We start from the raw sequence: 19,890 nt of genomic DNA on the forward strand, positions 1-19,890 counted from the left end.
ACAATCCACATGCTGAATTTTCTGTTGAATTCGCATAAAATTGTTATAATCATTTTCATATTGTGCTATGGTTTGGTTTTTTTTTTGTTTCATCTTGCAGCAGTTGTTTTGCGCGTAGCCATAATTTGCAATTCATTTGAATTTTAAAACTTTATTCTTGCCTTTTTTTGCCATTCGACCACGAAAATGCAAAAAAATTTTGCCACTACCACCCTTTGGCTCTCTTTCTTTCTATTGTTTTGGCTATGCTTTAATAAACGTCTCTCGGTCTCTCATTATGGCGAAGCTGCAGCAATAATAATAATAATAATATACATCATTAAGAAAGCTTTGGACTTGCATATTATCATGAATATGTTTTATACTTCGTCTGTGGGATACTTTTTTCGGTAAATTGTCGTGAATTTATATTAATTTTTTCTATAGCATACTTATTTGGGCAAATTGAGTACAACTTTTCCGACGTATGTAAATAGTGTCTGGTAAATCGAATTAGTTGTCTCAATCACAATGAATAAACTAAGAAAATTTGTGTTTTTATATTGTTATAGTTTTCAAAATATTCTTAAGATTTTATAATTCTTAAATATATTTTTCAATACTTTTTAGTCCTTTTTGTCATTGTAACCACAACTATGAAGCTACACTCGTTTTTTCGTTTTCTGATTCCATCACCACACAGAGCTTAGGCTAAGCCAAATGGTTTTTATTTAAAGTTTAAGTAGAAGAGAACAAGTGAATTTTCTTGCTGACTCTTCGCTGTAATAAAACCTTGGACGAGCCAAACTAAATGCTGGCTTATTTGTACTAAAGCTATTTATATTTATTTAAAAAAAGATTGCGAATTACTTAAATAAAATACAATAATGCAGGACAGGAAGGTAAAAAGAATTTGTACAAAAAATGTAAAATATTACATTATTTTATACTTTATACTTCAAAGGAAATTTGTTTATAGTGGACTTTTATTGAATTTTCTACTTATTTGCAGCCGAGAAAAACTCATGAGGCCTTTGGTTTTCTTCCTTTTGCAAATTTTCCACATGCCGAAATTCTCTCTCATGGGGAGAGGCAACTCGCTTCATATGCAGTTGCTTGCAAATGCTTGAAATTACATTTTTCACATTAATAAAATAAAATAAAAAGGGGAAGAATAATAAGGAACTGAACTGACGCTTCGTCTGTGTTTCCTCCTGCTCCTGCTGGATGTGTTCACAAAATATGCAAATGTGAAGCGTGCAGTGTAGCAGATAAAATTCTACCAGGAGACACATGTGTATTTTTTCGGGGTTCCTCTTTTTGTTTTTCCTTTTTTTTTTTTTTTTTTTTTACTCTGTTACTCCATAGTCACACTCTACATAATGTGCAGCATCTGTTGTCGGCAGTGCTAAAAGTCACAATAAATTTTTGTTTTAGTTTAAACCAGAACCAGAACTGCAGTCAAGCCATCAATTTTGGGTTTGGGGCTAAATTTTAATATAAACAATTCAATGTTAAATGTTTAGTTAAAACTGGCAAATAGCTTAAAGCGTTGCCTTGCGACAGTTAATAAATATTATTCCAAGGAAAATGGATAGGCACTAAGACAGTGAGAGATGTGGACAACAAATAACTTGCCCGGCAGCTGTTTTCAGCTTGTGTTGATAATGAAAATTAATTAGTTCATCATATTTATGAGCAGACAGCAAGCAAAAGAAGCAAAAATATATAGAAATATGGCATTAAAACGTTATTGTATCGAGTACAAATTTTAACAAAGGACATTCAAAGTCTTTCTTTTTGTTTAATCGAAAGTTTTGGAAACTTAAGGCTGCCTTTTTACTAGAGTTCGATTAAAGTTTGGTTGTAAGATAAGAAATCTTTTTAAAAGCATAAATTGTGAATGTTTGGATGATGCACTCTGCTCTACGATCTACACGAACTGCCACCACGAAAATGACTTATGACTCTGCATGGATAATGAATGGTCAAAGAGAAACGCTTCTACTTTTGAGAACGGTCCACTCTTTTACACGAAATTCAAGATATTAGAAACCAGGAAATCTTTCAATGAAATTAATTCGATTCACTTACATAATTAACAACTAATAAAAATATTCTTAATTTCACACTTATGCAATTATTTTCCAATAGGCGTAAATTATGCAAGTGGGGATAATGCATATTCTTTGGTAAATAACCCCATTTGATTACACTACAGAATACATTTTTGTTATAAATAATTGTTTCCTTTGTTTACTTACCATTTATTTAAAATGCTTTACTTTAGCATCTCCACCTTTAGTCTGAATTTCCTTCTGCTTGTCATTATCCTAATGGCACAACGTCCGGCTCCACCAAATCCACCAAGGTCGACCGTCCGGCGAACGACAACACGCTCTCAGGTTGACACTAATGGAAAGGGTCCGAGAGGGCATCTTTTGCATCATGGAAACCCGCCTAATCAATAACATGGAAAACTACTTACCTTTTAAATAAAACATTCTGCATTTGATGAAATGAATAAACCAATTAAACATTGGAATCGAGTCTGCTGGGTAAATCCCTCTTCTAAAACAAATTAGACGTAAAAAAATTAGTACCCAAAGCATGACGTTACGCTTAAATTACATAAAAGTGAACAATCTCAATCTAATCCTTTCTAAACCAAAACACAATTTTTAAATAAATAGTGTTGCACTTTTTATGCATTTCAACATTCTAATCAAGATGAATTTCTTAACTGTTTCGATATTCAATGTGAATTTCCTCATCATTCTCCTTATCATGTCCTGACGTCCTGCCCCACCAACTCCACGAAATACCACCACCACCCATCGGCCAACACGCGCTCACATTCAAACTAATGGAAATCAAGATGTTGAGGGATTAATTTGAATAAAAAGAGAATAATTTAGAAGTCTGTCTATTTCGTTTTAACTTGACTAGCATCGATCGTTATCTGACTTATTTTACGTTGCTTTTTATGCATGATTATTATTAATCAAAGTGGCAATCTGTCATGTTAAACAATTTAATTATTTCTAATAGAACAGAAATAATTTATGCATTTACGATCTTAATTATGAAACGCAGCTAATCTAAATATCAAGGGTTTCAAGGTTTTAAGTAGAAATGGTTGATCAAACAGGTTAAAAAGTTTTGGTATTCTTTTATACCACTTTCTAATGACAATTTGGTAAGGTTGACCTACATTTTTAAAGCTTAGAATTATTGAACGTACATAATGCATTTGTAAATGATTTGGTAATCTGCTGATTAAATAAGTCATAGAATCTTGGGATCTTTTTAACGTAATAGACACCGTACAATTGGTTGTTAAAGTATAAAAAGTCGCTTAAGTTTCATAATTGTGAATAATGCAAATTTGTTTGCTAAATTAGACTAAAGCAAAATTTACCTATAAATAGATTTGTATCCAACTTATATTTCAACAGTTTGATCAAGATGAATTTCTTCACCATTTCAATTTTTATTGCCAGTTTGCTCACTATCGCAGCTGGAAGACCCGCAACTACTAGGATGCCTTTCCGAACGCTGACGTTGGTTTCTAATGCAACTAATCCGCCACGAGGTTGAATTTGAAATAAATAAACACGTAAACAACTGCAATACACAGCGTTTAATTAGCAATGGTTATAGTACATAAGTGAATCTGAATTAATCTTATCAGCTTTATGTACCCGGTTTTGGAGGTCTTACCATGAAGAATTCGTAATAATTCTACTTCATTTGATTAAACTGCATTTGTTAACACCAAAACTTTAGTTTAATTTCTATTTTTTCGTTTTAATAATGATTTCATATAACAAGGAATCAGCTATGTTACTGGGAATTCATTTTATACAGCTGTTATTTAATATTATTATTTGTTGAAAGTAGGTCTTCCTATTGTTAAGGCTTTTTCGATCCTTTTTTATTGAAATCCATCAAGGCTGTCCGTCGTCGTGCCGATATGGCAAAAAATATAACAACTTATATAAATTTTCAACTAGAAGACCTTATGATTTCATTCTAATTGGATTATGCGGGGATTATTTAAGTGTGAATAAAGCATTAGTAATTAGTTCGCCTTAAGTTTTCATATAAATAGTCTTGAAACTTCTTATTGTTTCATCAGTTCATTCAATATGAAAATTTCCGGCTCGTGGTTTGTCAAGATCAATTTTTTGATCATTGGCCTTATCCTTTTGGCTCAACCACCAACTCGGAGGCCAACAACCACAACAACTCGGGCACCCCAGCAGAATGGAAAAAAAGGCTGGGATGTTAGTAAACTTCAAAATAGAAGATTCCGCCCGACCGATCAGCCTCCATTTGGATAAAGTATTCATTTAATGAATTCTTTTTTTGATTCAAAATATTTGTTTAGACATCTTTGATTTTATGATTTTTTGTTTTGATTGATTTAAAGTTATCAATAATAAAAATTAGAAAATTTATCCATGAACATTAATGTTAGGGTTTACTTTCACCTATTTTTACATTTCTAGATCCTCTAACTATCTGTTTAAGTAATTAAACCAATGGATCCTGGCGGTGTCTTTCAGAATTATATAATATCCAAGTTGTGTGACAACTAAAATATTTTGTTAAGCTTGCATCTCTTTTGTTTTATATATTGCTCTAGTTATTTGTCTATAAAGATAACTACGTGCTAAGAAATATACAGCACACACACATTTATCTATGTATATATATGGTATATACTATATATATACATACTTACATATGTGTATACTTGAGGAGATTCACACAAAAGGCCAGACAATGGCTGGCGCCCACGTCTCCATGGACACATTCTAATAAAAAGCAAGCATAGAAAAGGCCATTTTGTGTTGCCGTTTTTGCAATGATTCTTCCTGCTAGAATCTTTCAGTATTCTGACTGGTTAGAGATGAGCAAAAGTTATCAAATGAAAAAGATAAAAAAAATATATATAATTTATATGAATTGAAAAGGAAAAATCTGAAACTAAACTGCAAATGAAACTGTCACCATCCTGATTTATATCTCCACTAATTTGTGGTCATAAGTAATTAGAATTGAAAAAGTTATGCAATCTTAAGAACTCCTTTTAAGGAGTTCCTTTCACAGTTCCTATGACTCTCAGTGAACACATCATCTCAGTCTCTGTTGCTTAGCTTCAGCTTTTTTTTCAAATTGAACTACTGATTTGGTTTCTTTCTCTTTAGGCTTTTTCATTCTTTCCTTTCCCTCTTTTATGGTTTTCTGTTTTGTTTGCCTTGTTACTTGGGCAACATTTGAGTTATAAATGCCGCACTACTTGAATGAATCTCATGGGCGTAATAGTTTTCAAATGGCTTTTATTCCACAACCAACTCGCTTTTGTGTTGGCAAAAACGTATGGCCCACAAGTGGTTAAAGCAAAAAGAAAAAAACCGAAGGCACAAGCATCACAGGGCAAAATGCTTGCCAATACAGAAAACGAGAACTGGCTTTAACGAATTAGTGAGAAGAGACAAATTGCTGAAGCAAATTGCACATGTGGAAATATTTTCCATAGTTACAGTTGCTACGAAAAGTTTCACCTAATGTACATTCGTGTGAAAATAAAAGAAGGTAAAATAATAACGTTTTACAGTCCAATTCATTGGACTTGTTGGCACCTTCACCTTCACATGCAAAGATGAAATAATGTTAAAGATGAGTATTAATGTCAGGATTTGGCATCGTAGAAAGAAAATAAGGCACTGAATATTACGGTTTTCAAGTTAATAAAAAAGTCTGTTTACTATAATTTCCATTTTCCAAAAGGTCTGTTTTGTTTCCAATGATTTTTTCTTCTTATTTTGACGATGTAATAGTATTAATTTTCCTTTCTTAGCCTAGTTTTCTTAGTCAATCAGACGTCACGTTAAACTTTTCCCATTGCACAACCAAACGACCTTGCGCTAAAGCAAATAAATCAATTTTCCCCCTTCTTTTCAGTCAATTAGATGGCGTGTATGTAACTAATTACAGTCCTTGTTAGAGTTAGAGAGCTTTTCCTAATGGCTTGGCAAACAGATAAAAAACAAGCGAAAGGAAGGGAAGAGAGTGCGTATATATTGGCTCTTGTGTCGCTTTTTTTCTGAGTCGTTTCTAGTTCCCTCCTCTATATCAATTTGTGTGCTAATGCCGTAGGCGTTATCACTTGAAAGATTGCAGTGCCGACTAATAAGTAAGTCATTTGCTTTTCTTTTTTATGATATAAATAACTAAAAGATTGCTTTCATATTAGCAATTTTAATGCAGATGGCCTTATGGCACATATTAAATGCTAATTCGCATACGTCGCACGCTCGAAGCTTAAAGCAAAAAGGCCAGAGCAGTTGAGAATGGGGAATCACACACACACACACGTATACACATATGGACACACACACACAGAAACACTCTACATGACATTTACAAGTTATTATTATGCAAAGGACACGCGAGCTATGGATGCCAGGATATAACCAGGACTTGCTCTCGTGTTACAAAATCTGCTACGGTGTTGGCAAAATTTGCATTTATTCATGGCATAAATAAAGCTCGCTCGCACCCCGTTCCTCCCTAAACATTCTCCAAAAAAAAAAGGGAAGGGCCATTGATATGGGAATGAGAGTGATGGAAAACTGAAACTTAATCTGTCCTTGTTGAAATTGTCCCTAAAAACAAAATGGAGTTGACTAACCCAACGACAACACAAAACCAAACCTCCATCACAATTTCAGATTCGGTCCATCTATAATTTAGTTGGCACTATGCAAAAGTCCGTGAAATTTTTGTTTGCAATTACATTTAGAAACTGAATTTTGGTTTAGCAAGAGCGAGACAGAAATTCGCGGTTTTTATCGCGATCTGGTTTACCTGCTGTCACCTGTCCCATTACTGCCAATTGATGCACTTGATTTCGCATGCAGATAGTTTACGCTGAGGTTGCTGAAAATTTCTGATTTGTGTGCATAATTTGAAATTACAGCTGATGATGACGACAATTGATGATGACTACTTTAAACCAAATCTGCAACAATCTGCCATGTGTGAAGATAAGCTTACCAAACGGGTTAGCAATATGCCATTTTGTCTCTTTATTTTTAGAAATATTTGTATTTGACATGATTCGGGTTTATAGTAGGAAAAAGTTACAAAATTTGTATAGATTGTATTGAAACTTTAGCTTAATAATTGTCATTTGCCAACATCGGCAAACCCTCAAACCTTAAACCCCAAATGTAACATTTTTTCAATGGTTGCTGAAAGTAGAAACATTATCATACTTAAATACTACGTATCGTTTTCTTTTGTTTTATTTAAACGCAAAACCGCAATATAAAAGCATGTTAACCCCAAAAACATAAGCTCACATAACCTCAAAATGTAATAATATGGCATAATATTGAATTAGAAAAGCGTAAAATTAGCCAAAAACCCAAGTAAACACACACAAAGTGAGTTTGAGGAAAGACGGGGAAGGCAAGTGAATGTAAAAATGTCCTCCCCAAGGCATGAACACACGCACACACAGACACAGTCACACATACACTCGCCAACTTTGTGGCCCCACGTTAGACGCCAGTTGTGGGGCAACCTTTCTCTCATATGGCTTGCATAATAAAGCGTCAAATAAAATAAGTTGAAATTAAACAGAAAACAAAAATCCAAATACTGTGAAAATTTCCCTCGAGTCGCGAGGCACAGCAGGAATATCCAGAATAAAGCAAAGGATACAAAACAAAAAAAAAAAAAAAAAAGGTGCATAGAGAGAACATGGAAATGCCGGCGACACAATTCATGGTGTAAGATGACAAGGTTTCATTGGAAAGGCTGAGAAAATATGTGGTTATGTTACCCTATGGGGAAAGGCAGGGTTATCCTTTAATCCAGCCTTTGTTAATTTGTTTGTAGTTTGAGTTTTAATTTGAGTTTTGAGCCAACCGCAAACCACAAGCAATTTGATGATTTCTTCCCCTTATAACTTCTTGCTGTTATGATTATTTCATTCTTGAGGAGGGCTTTCATTGTTGTATACCCAGTTTTTGAAGGCTTAAAGAGTTATCGAAATCGACTCAATAAGTACAAGAAGAATAATGAGAATTTCTTAACTATTTATCTTCAAATTTAATTTTATAAATAATATCCAAAAGAAATGATGTTGAATGATATCACCTTATTATTAGAGGGTACTTTATAGTTTATTTCACCGTCTTTTCATGGCTTTGCTTTATACAAAGGCTGAAGCGTATTCCTTTTCCATTAGCGCTTTAATATTTAATGATGGCTGTTTATCGCACATAATTGAATTCTGGTTGCCTACCGCCTTGCCTTACTTGTCCCTCTTTGTGCTCATTATATTATTATCTTTTGTTTTGTAATATGGCCGCAATATTGTTTGTGCTTCTCCCTTTTTCTCTCACCAACTGTCTTTCGAAATGTCTGTTCTTTCGTACTCTGTCGCTTTGTTGTTGGCATTTTGATGAGGTTTTATTAGTTGGTTTTTATGCTGATAAATAATGCAAAAAGCGCTTATGGCATTTGAATTTCTTTTGCTGGTGCAGCCACTGTTTATGTTTCTGCTATATGTATGAGTATGTTTGTATGTTATTGTATAATATTTCTCAATCAGAAATCAGCCACACACATGGCCATATGAATTTTGTTTATTTCGTTCCTTTGTTATGCATAAATATCAGTTACCGTTCAACTCCCACGCTAGCTGCCAGTCCGCTTAAGGCTGCTGGTATTAGTGGGCAGCATATGATTGGGACAACGGGGTGGCCAAACAAAAAATTTAATTAATGTATTTGCTTCGTGTTTTTGCATATTCATGTTCTCTTTTTGTGTGTTTTCAAGAAAATTTCCTTAGCATCGTAGGTATTACGACGTGGCGACGTGGCATGTGTATGTGGCACGTTTTACTCATTAGCCATTAAGGTGTTATAAATATTTGCCTCTTTATCCCCTTATGTAGATGTTAGTTAGAATTTATGTCAAGACGGTCAACAAAAAAAAAAAAACAAAATAAATGCACATACATGTATAAAACTATAACGACTAAAACTGACAAAAAGTTCAGGTACAAGGCTAACTTAAAAGGCCAAGGAAATTTGTTCGGCTAATGGAAAAACAACATGGAAATGTGAGTAAATAGATCTAGATAAAGCTTTACACTGAGCTTTTTACTTAGCCTTGGGATGAAAACACTGACAATTGGGAGAATATTTGAGACATATATAATGTTTCAGTATCAATGACTGAACACTCACTGACCTTTCTAATGATGCCAAAAAAAAAAAGAAAACCCTCTTCTGTATAATTATGGTTACATCATAGGGGTTACATGTGTTCAGATGAGGTAATCCAATGTTTTCATAATAAAAAATAAAATGGCTATCATATTTTTGGCATATCTAGTTGTTAACCCTATTAGGACTGAGTTTAAAACATTTGCAGTAAACTAATATCTTTGCTTATTAAAAAATTATGTTCATTTGTAAGGAAAAATAAGGCCTTAAGCCATTATTTATCAAACCAAACCATGTAGGGTCAAATATCTCTTAAAGAGTAATTTCTGTTCCAGTAAGTTAGAACACTTTTGTTGCCGCTGCTACTTGGCACCTGTCAAAATTGAGCAACGCTTAGCTTATTAAACAATTTCAAACTTCAGGTTCAACTCTTCAGCTGTGCGACTCACATACAGTTTGGCTGGCAATCCATCAGAGGACGTGAGTCAAAAACTGACATTGATTGCCCTCCAGTCAGCAAATCTAATCCAGCGGATGGCAAATTGTCCAACGCTTTCATTCATTTTTGTGTGTGTGTGTGCGGGGGAGTGTATATATATTTTGTGGTTGACAGGCAAGAAAAAGAAACAGAGCACAAGAGAGGTTGAGCAATTTGACAGCCAGCAGGAAATGCCCTGAAATGTATGCTATGGTTTTTCATTCAACCTAATCAAAGGCCAAGGCAAACTGAAAATAAGTGAAATGTGAATTTAATGAAAAGCTTTTCATTCCCCTGATACGTATACGAGTATGGGAAGTTATTGTGTGTGAGTGTGTGTGTGTGTGTGTGTGTGTGTGGGTTCATTTTTTTAATAAAATTATTAAAACTTATTTGCCAGCTGACAGCTCAATTTATGACCTCAGCGCCCTTTAGCACTCAAAGGCATTTTCCATAACGTTGGCTTTTGCTTTTTAATACTCCTTTTAGTCTTAATTTGCCTCAGGGCCAACAGCAGAAACAGTGCAGCAGTCGATGCCATAAATAAGAGCCAGACCCATGCAATTATGCGCTTGAACTGTCATTGCAGTGGCTCGTTGCTCGTTGGTGTGAAAATTGCATATTGGCATAAATTAATCAGCAACGATAACGTCGTCGTCGTCGTCGTCGTTGTCGTCGTCGACGACATCAGCTGGCCATGATTGCCTGTGTACCGCCCACATAACCTTATTCCCCGCCCATTTAACTATGCAACTTTTCAACTGTCCGAATGTTCTCACTCGCCTGCAGCTGAGGCCTTAATATATGTATTCGTGTGGAAGAAAATTGCCAACGCCTGAGGTTGATTGGCGTATTGCAGTCAGAGAAGATTGTAATGAATTGTATTCTATTTGATTTTTCAAGCCAAATCGATAAAGCAGTCATCATGATTGATCATAAACAGTTTTTCAAGAAACCCAATGGGCGTTTTTCTTAGATGAACTAGTTTAATTTAGAGCACAGTTTAGGATTATAGACTTTCTTAAATTATGCATTTCCATTGTGTCTCTTTAAAGTGTGATTGGACTCTCTGTTGGTTTTTGTTTAAGATCAAATTAACTTACCGCAAAACCGCCCATTCTCTTCTAGTCATTCAATAGATTTCCGCTTCTTGACTTGCCTCTCTGTTTGCGGTTTGGGCGTAGTTTAATTGATTTGCTTTTGGCTTTAAAGGCTCAGACAGCACAACAATGCAAAACGAAACCAAAAAAAAAAAGGAGGAAAAGGCAAAACGAAAAAAAAAATTGAAAAAAATGAATGGAAGGGGAAAAGGAAATAGGCGATGGAAAACTTTTGCTAGTTTGCTGAAAGCAAAACTGTAGACAATTAAGCGAACCCGAACGGCAACAGCAACGGCAAAAACTGTGTGGAGAATTGAGAACTGCAGCAATTACTTACTCGGAATCTGGCCAAGAGTCGAAGCGAGTCTGCGGTGAGAAAGTGAAATACTTTTGCCAAGGACTTTCATTGTTGCGGCTTGGCTATGTTGTAGCAAAGATTTCTTTTGCACTCTGTGCAAGGAAGTGTGTCAAGCATTTGGTTTCGTTTTGATTTTTGCGTTTTTAAGGTTATCTACTCAAAACTTTGTTTTATACCAATAGGCCATCGGCAATGGTGAACTGAGTGTGGGAGCAAAGTAACATAAATCCCTGTAGAGGGCTGAACTGGAATTAAGTCATTAATGCGTTCATTTATAATTGAACAATGCCGACAAAAAAAAAAAAAAGAAACCGAGGACGGCACTTGAATCCATTTTACATGTCAGTGTAAACAATTGTGAAATGCACAATGCAAATTAACATTGTTTTCATCATTTGCTGCAGTCAGAACGGAAATGGTGTTGCAGATAAAAGCAAAAAAATAAATACAAAATACCACTTAAAAACAGTGTGAGAAATTAATTGGAATTTCAACCAAAATTGGATAACCGCAAATAAAAGAGCGGAATTGGTAGCTTTTATAACTTTTTGTATGGCATACAAAATTCCAGAGAATTGTTTAAATGACAATTGAAATAATTGAGAAATATATTTCCCGTTCTCCACTTTTTTTATTCTTGTGTGTTTGGTATGTTAAGTGTTAAGTGAATGCAAATTATTTGGACATACACACGCTAAAAACAACGCAAGGAAAAAAAGGGACTTGAATCTGTTAAAGTAAACCATTTAGAATCAATTTTGTTGCTGTCACTTCTTGGCCAAAAAGACAACACCAGGTTGTGTGTCTGTGTCACATCAAGTTCCCGTCTGTCTTGTGGCCCGTGGCTCGACAGACAGTCTCTCTGCTTGCCTGGCAAGTAGCAATCACTCAAAGTTGTCCGCATTTGCATAAACACTTCTAATCCAAATGCCTTGCAAGCTGCTGCAGACGACCGTCCAAGTCCTGGCACTGGCTACTTACAGTCAATTGCCCCGCGCTCTCTGAAGTGACAACACTAAAGTGACTGACAGCCCAACCTCACCGCCCAGGACAAAGTTCTCCTAGTAGACTGCTTCAATTTCTTCTTCTCCATCTCTCCTATTACAGGCAACATCAATTGAAGTTCCCTCGCAGCCAGCAGGACGTTTTGCCTTTTTCGCCTCTCAGCTACGATTTCATCAAACAAAATGTCGGTCTAACGGATCACGCACACAGAACACAATACACACACACACGGACCTGCATGTCCTTCTTTGTGTGGCTAGGAAACGGTGCTAAAGCAACTCAGCTTAGGCCGTCATTCATTCGATGAGAGGATGTCAGTTGCTTGGCATTTCATTGGTTTTGACTTTTCCACCGAAACTTGCGGACAATTTGAAAGGAAACCTTTCTGGCAGCCTCTTTTGGCTTTTTAATTTTTGTCTTTTGCAATTTTGTTTATCAAAATTTCTTCCTTCTTTTCCCCACATTCAAATCCTAGCCAGTCAGCAGTCAGTCAGCTGCAGCTGACTCGCATTATCATTTGCAAAAGACGATTTTCCCCTCGCCACTTATTAAAAGTTTTCGTGGCATCAACACAAAAAAAAAGAAAAACCATAAAAAGAAAAAGAAATTTGATTAACTTTGGCAAACTGCAAACTACGAAAATTGCAATTTTCATACCCTTCTGCAAGTGAAATGTTTTTTGCTCAACTTTGACATGAACTTTGCACACTTGCAAGAAATGCAGAAAGCTCTCTTGACATAAATTATAGTAATCGGAAATTGAGTTCATGAAAAATCCAATTATTGAAGCATCACAAACTTGTATAATACTTATTTTTCATATGTATGTATATGCAAATTATTGCGGAAAATTGTATGCGGCAATCGAAAGAGAGCTTGTTATGTGATGACATGATTAACTCATTGCATCCATAATTGGTTTATCAGTCAACTGATAAAACAGGGTTTTATCAGAGTTTTCATTTAGTTTGGGGTATGCAAGGGTATTTGGTGCTTCAAGTGGCATTGGCGTTAATTATGATTTTTCCGCTTTTTGTTTGTTCAAGAAGTTTGTCATAGAATTTTTGGACTAAAATTTGGTTAGTGTGACATTTTCACATCGCTCATTCCTATCTCTCTCTCTCTCTCTCTCACACTCTCTCTCTCTCTCTCTCTCTTTCTGTTTCTCTCTATCAACTCTTTGGCATACGAATTAAAATTACAATGCACTTGAAGTGCTTAGTTTAAGATGGGTTGGTATTCGCCAATGCTTATTGCCTTTGCTTTTTTCATCCCCCTCCCCCCCGTACATGAACTGCAGCACTTTGCATAAATTTCAACTTGAAGCATTGCATTTACTTGACACATTTTTGTTTTGCTCCTTTCAGGTTGCTTTCATCCGAACCCTCTTCCATTCTCAACTGAATTGTAGTGTCTGTCGTTCAGCCAGTCAGTTTATTTCTCGTTGTTGCTGTTCTTGCTTTTCATTTGCAAAAAAGGGAAAAAACTTTTGTCTTTTGCCCCCTGCACTCTGGCAACAATTTACCGTTAAAAGCTCAACATTGTAACACTGGTTTCTATCCACCGTGGTGTGTGTGTGTGTGGGGTCCTTTTTTTCTTCACTTTTCACTAAGTACCGGGTTTGTGTTACACATAAAACGGGGCAAAAGAAGATGAGAAACTATGGGGAGAAAATAGAGTAAGGCTGAGTAATCTGCACAAGTTTTGTCGGCGTCGTTGTAGTTTTTGTTGTTGTTGTCGTTGTCGTTCTCGTCTTTTGTGCAACGTGCAAAGTTTGTCACTCCATCAGAGTGAAATGGCAACGGTAACGGTAACAGCAACTGCAACACTTTGTCTATGCAACACATCCGCCCTGTAATCCACTTTCCGAGCAAAAACACATACATATATTCCCCCTTCCTCACTTCCCCATGAGGTGAGATACAAATTCAAAAAAAAAGAGAAGAAAATCCTACACAAGTTTCGCATTTGGCAATATGTTTTTCGCCTTTTCGCCCTTTGCATCGCCGTTACCACCTCGCTTCGTTCTTCTTTTCAGTAAGTAGTTAAATGAGTTTTCATAGTTTTGGCCATCTCTGAACCCCTTTGTTGGCTGTATATAAATTAATTTTGCTTGTGTTTTGTTTCTTCATTTTATAAACTTGCCACGGGGGTGCATTTGCGCAAGGACACAAAAAAAGTTGTCCCGGATAAATATTAAAATTTATAAGCAAGAAACTGTTGCAATTTTGGCCAAAGAAAGTTGGTTAAATGATGGTTGCAGCGAGATTTGCAAGTAATTGGGGGAGTTCATTGAATTTCGTCTTTTACGTACATATATATTAGGAGAACAACTTCTCAATTCAATTATTTTGCTGAAATTAAATTGAAACCCCCTCTCAGGATTGGTATGGATGTATTAATTAGTGAAACTTTAGTTAGTTGCCTCGAAATTACTTGTCAAATTCTTTTTAGGTATATAAATTTTTCCAAATTTCCTTTTTTTCGTTGATTTGGCCATGGACAACGATTTTGATTTTAGCACGCCACCGCTTGAACGTGTGACGATTACACGTAGTCATGGATTGAATGATGAACAGGTCAAGGATCTGAAAGAGGCATTTGCACTCTTTGATCCAGAGCATAAGGAAGTAATACCCATTAAGCATTTAAAAAATCTAATGCGAGCTGTGGCCCATACACCCACTGAGGCGGAATTGCAAGATTATTACAATGAATATGATCCTGATACGACTGGAGAGTTGTTACTAAACGATTTCCTTGTCATCATGTGGAAAAGATATGCCGAAATGACAATCGAAGATGAGGTTATTTTGGCTTTCAAAGTCTTTGACAAGGAGAATAATGGTTATATACACGAATCAGAGTTTCGTCAAATGATGACAAATTTTGGCGATAAGATGACAGAAGATGAAATCGAGGAAATAATACGTAACGCTGATTCCGATACCGAGGGTAACATACACTATGTGGAATTTGTGAAAATGATGTCAGAACGTTAGGTGAAAATAATGAAAAACGTAGGCTTTTGTTTAGATAGCAATTTTTGAATTCAGTATACAAAATTTCATTTTAGCTGCGGCAACATCAATTATCTAAAAAAAAAATTTCAAAAAGACAATACTAAAATCATGAGTGACTTAACCGAAGAGCAGGTAGCGGAGTTTAAGGAGGCCTTCGCTCTGTTCGATAAGGATGACAGCGGTTCTATAACCACTCGGGAATTGGGCACTCTCATGCGTTCACTGGGTCAGAATCCCACCGAAGCGGAGCTGCAGGATCTTGTCAATGAGGTGGATATTGATGGCAATGGTGAGATTGATTTCAGTGAATTTTGCAGCATGATGGCCAAGCAGATGCGGGAAACGGATACCGAAGAGGAAATGCGTGAAGCATTTAAGATCTTTGACAAGGATGGCGACGGCTTTATATCACCAGCGGAGTTGCGTTATGTCATGATCAATCTGGGTGAAAAGGTGACCGATGAGGAGATTGATGAAATGATGCGCGAAGCTGATTTCGATGGCGATGGCATGATTAACTACGAAGAGTTTGTCTGGATGATCAGTCAAAAGTAATGGGTAGTAAATTCCCCATTTTTCTCTTATTTGATTTCCCCATTTTCTTTGGATTCAAATTAAAAAACATGATTATATGAACGAATTTTGGTTGTTTCTAAAAAGTTTGAGTTCCACACACATTGGCTATTCTCTTTCCCTCTTTGTCTCTGTCTTTTCCTGCTTTGCTTAAATTTCATTTTACAGGTTTTTGTGGTTGGCTTCATTTTTGGAAAATTTCTCAGATCCTTTGCTTTGGCCAAAAACTTTCGTCTAAAGTCCCAGCGTGGTTTTAGCTGCCTGCCACCCACCACTTCCTTCTAACATCCTTTTCACCTCGCCCGTTCCTTTCTTTCACACATGCCGCACCTTTGTGGCCATATGAACAATTTTCCTGTTGCTTAAATTCAATTTGCTTATGCATAAAATATTAAATTTTCCTGTATCTCAGTTTGCAGAGTCGTTTCGTAGTAGTTGTTGTAGTTTATAAATAATTCGAGTATGGCAAAAGTTTCAGTTTTGGTTATATTCATTCCTTTTTTTTTTTTTTGGCCATATCAACTGCCAACTTGCTTAATTGAGAGACCGCAAAACACATTGCAAAATTGCAATGTGAGAAAACAAAACACAACGAGAAAGCACAATGTAAAAAACTATGAAAATGAAAACAAAAACAGAATGTTGCCCAAGCAGATTTCAATTTCAGATGTAACATCAATAAGCACTTGCTGTGGCATAAATATAATATACATACACCCAACACCATCACACATACACACATACATAAGTATGTATGAGTGCTTATATGTACATACATACATATGTACATACATAGTCACATCTCTTGCCCAGGACATCAGGCACATCAGACACAGTGGGAGCTTTTAGTTCATTTTGACCAGAGACCAGGAACCGAAACCAGGAGAAGCCCATTTAACTGACTGACTGCAAAGGAAATTGAATTTGTGCCGGCATGGGGAAAAAGAGGTGGAAGGCAGTTATGTGTGGGGGGGCTAGAGTGACTGTTGGGGAGTAGTAGAGTGATTGCCGCCTGATATGGATAAAGTATGAGTCAAAATAAATGGCAAGTTTCAAAATAGAGCAGGTTAACCTGATAAATAAATTGCTGATGCTGTTTGCAAATTTGAAATTCTAGAAATTACACTTTAGTTCTTGTCATGAGAAATATGCCAACAATTACTGCAAATATAAGGTATATTTTATTTTAGTTTTTCATTCTTCATAATAATAACATTTTTGCCATTACTGACAACTATTAGATATGGGCGAAGCATATTCACTTTAAACATTTACTTTAGTTACCTTTTTTGAGTTTTTTGTATATGGCATAGATTCCAGTTAAGAAAATCAACTAAACCCAAGATGTGTATTCAGTTTGTGGCAAATTAAAACGAATATGAGACTATGAGACAAATTGATTTCCAAATTGTTTAAATTAAGAGTATGCGAAGTTCGTCTTTAGCCACCTAAATTGTATGATGTTGGTCAATTTTTTTATGGACATCGATATCTGTTAGAATTTCGTTTTAGTTTTTCTCTCAGAGAATTCATGTTTTTTTTTTTTTTGTGTGCTTTCATCTTTTTTGTTTGTGGTTTGCCGCCCACGTTTCTACTCAAAGTGTCATTTGGGACACTTCTGCACAGTCACTTGGACACGCAAAAAGGCGCATGCAAGTGACGAGGTTTCTTCTACAAGGACAACAAATGTGGGAATGCCAAAGTCACAAAAAAAGAGAAGAGGTAAAAAATAGAAAACTAAAAACTAAAAATTTCAGACAGTTGCGGTTAGTGGACTCAACTCGGCTTAAACAAAATTTGAAACTGGCACTTTAATTGGGCTTAAGTTTGGGTTTTCTTTTGTGCTAGATTTTATTACGCATACGCCTAGTTGCGGTTAGTCGTCGACCATAAAGTGAGCAAACTTGTCAAATCGAAACCATTTTGTTGTTTTTTTTTTTTGGTTGTGTCCGCTTAAAGGCTTGGGTTTTTTTCTGATGCCTCTCAATCAAATGGTTAAGAAAAGCTAAAGCTTTCAACGAACGAACCCTTTTTGTTGGATTAACAGATCAACGCACAAATGACCCAAGCAATCGTCTTGGGTTTTTCTTCATCCTACACAGTTTGTTGGTTCATTCTGTTCTTTCGTTTTAGGTTCGTTTTTTTACGCTTCCATTTCGATAAGGCTGAAAAGCTTATCAGGGCTAAAGGACTTTGACGACCCAATTAATTTAGAGCCCGAAATGAAAAGAGCAAACAAGTAACGAAGAGAAATGTTGGCCACATGCATTGTTGGACTACTTATTTTGAAGAATGTAAGAAACTCGTCTCGACTTGAGACTGCTGAAAACGTTAAGTTAAATTGCGCGGAAAAGTTATGCCAAGCCCCCGTCGACGTCTACGTCATTCACCAGCCAGCCTTCGAGCTCCCTCACTCACTTACAACTTTGTTAAACATTTTATATTATTTTTGTCGTTTATTTTTTTTTTTTTTGCCCCCTTGAGCTTCACGTTGGCTTAGCAAACTACTTGAAATGTAAAAATGTTCGAGCTAAAACTGAAAAGAAAAACTTGCACAAACTTTGAAGGCTCACGTAATTATGCGCATTGCACCGCTAGTTCTGGCCCTCGTCATCTATGTCCAACTAATGTCTGCCTTAGCCAAACCAGTGTATTCACGACAGGTGAGAGGTAAAGTTTGTCTCAGACAGACAGTAGGGAGATAGTAGGAAATTCCAGGTGTGGCAAGAGAATCGCTAATTTTAAATTATCTTCCATCTAGCGCAAACGCATGAGCATGTGCATGGATCAAAAGGAAGGAGATTCGTGTGGCCTTGAAGTAAATAGCGGCAATTCGAAGCAAAGTGCCTCGAACATTGCCCAGAAGGCTGCCCTAGAGGCCAAACATGCTTCGGATACTCAGCAGGCGGCTGCTGAGGCAGCTGGCCGCCAGGTCAAAGTTCAATTAGCTGAGAAGGCAATTGCCGCGGCCAGAGCAGCGGAGGCAGCACTCGCTGGTAAGCAACAAATGGTCGAACAACTCACAGAAGAAGTGCGTGAAGCAGAGAATGTGTTTCAAGAGGAGAGCTCCTCCATGAATGGCTCACAGTGTAATCTCAATTCATCCGTCAATGCTGCCAAACAGGCTCAAATGTTGCTGCAGGCTCTGCAAAATGCGATTAAAATTGCCCAGGAGAATCACTGCAATGCCGAGGCGGCAGCCAATGGTGCCCAACAGGAGATGCAAGAGAAGGCTCAGCTTGTGGAGGCAGCCCGCAATCGAGTTGAGTTGTTGCTAAGGCAATTAAATGCGGCCAAGGTGGATTATAACAATACCAAGAGAGCGGCTTACAGGGCGGCTTGCGCTGCATCTGAGGCCAGGAAAAAAGCAACCAGAGATCGACGTGCGGATATACCGCCAAGAAGGGGGCTGCTTTAACAAATGAAATATATTTTCTAGCTTTTTTTTGTGAATTTTATTACTTGAAAACTTATCTTGTTCATGGCGTTGGCCTTGCTTTAATTCAATTACCTCCACTTCAATTGATCACTTCATCCACTTTACAAAAAGGTTTAACAAAAAAAAATTGTAGTTTCCTGAAATATTTGGCTCTTGAATGGTTCCTTGGGGTGACGTCAAATGAAGGTCTAAGAACTTCAGCAACACCCGAGGCGATGGCCAATAAAAATAAGGGATAGCAAACACAATTGGCATGCTATTTTGCCATTTTGTTAAAACTTTTGAGTTATAAGTACGAACTCTTTCGTTTTCATTCCTTTTATATTTTTTTATTGTATAATACAGAACGCACTTTGTAAAGTTTTTCCACACGTTTTCAATAATGATTAGTTTTCGCTCTCTCTCTCACTCTGTTTTTTTTTTAGCTTTGGGATTTGCCGTCGTTTGGAGAAAAGAATAAACAAAATATATTAAATTTAAAGTTACAAAAAACTTTTGACACCCCTTTTATTAATTGGGTCGACAAAGAATACGTTTGCCAAGGCACTCAAGACAAAAGCCCACTGGAGAGAAGGCTTAGAAAGGGTTTTTTTGGGTCATTTGTGACTCGATCTGTTAAGTCCCATGAAAAGACAATGGGAATAAAAGGCAAAAATTTATCTTTTTGAAAAGATTTACCGA

General features: G+C 36.4%; 3 protein-coding genes across 3 annotated transcripts; all 3 read left to right on the forward strand.

Moving 5' to 3' along the window:
* Positions 1–14,610: 14,610 nt before the first annotated feature.
* LOC137584812 (calmodulin-like) lies at positions 14,611–15,322 on the forward strand. The gene is made up of 2 exons (XM_068300378.1): positions 14,611–15,176; positions 15,231–15,322. The coding sequence occupies exon 1, from the start codon at positions 14,673–14,675 to the stop codon at positions 15,174–15,176; it is 504 nt and encodes a 167-aa protein (XP_068156479.1). The 5' UTR covers positions 14,611–14,672; the 3' UTR covers positions 15,231–15,322.
* Positions 15,306–15,837, forward strand: Acam (Androcam). The gene has a single exon (XM_068300379.1). It carries the CDS (start codon positions 15,306–15,308, stop codon positions 15,750–15,752), a length of 447 nt encoding a protein of 148 aa, XP_068156480.1. The 3' UTR covers positions 15,753–15,837.
* A 2,156-nt stretch (positions 15,838–17,993) lies between these two features.
* LOC137585357 (uncharacterized protein CG45076) lies at positions 17,994–19,330 on the forward strand. Its single transcript, XM_068301107.1, has 2 exons — positions 17,994–18,433; positions 18,532–19,330. Exons 1-2 carry the CDS (start codon positions 18,350–18,352, stop codon positions 19,186–19,188), a joined length of 741 nt encoding a protein of 246 aa, XP_068157208.1. The 5' UTR covers positions 17,994–18,349; the 3' UTR covers positions 19,189–19,330.
* Positions 19,331–19,890: the final 560 nt, after the last annotated feature.

This window comes from Drosophila tropicalis, unplaced genomic scaffold, assembly GCF_018151085.1.
Source record: "Drosophila tropicalis isolate 14030-0801.00 unplaced genomic scaffold, ASM1815108v1 contig_878, whole genome shotgun sequence".
Lineage (NCBI taxonomy): Eukaryota > Metazoa > Arthropoda > Insecta > Diptera > Drosophilidae > Drosophila > Drosophila tropicalis.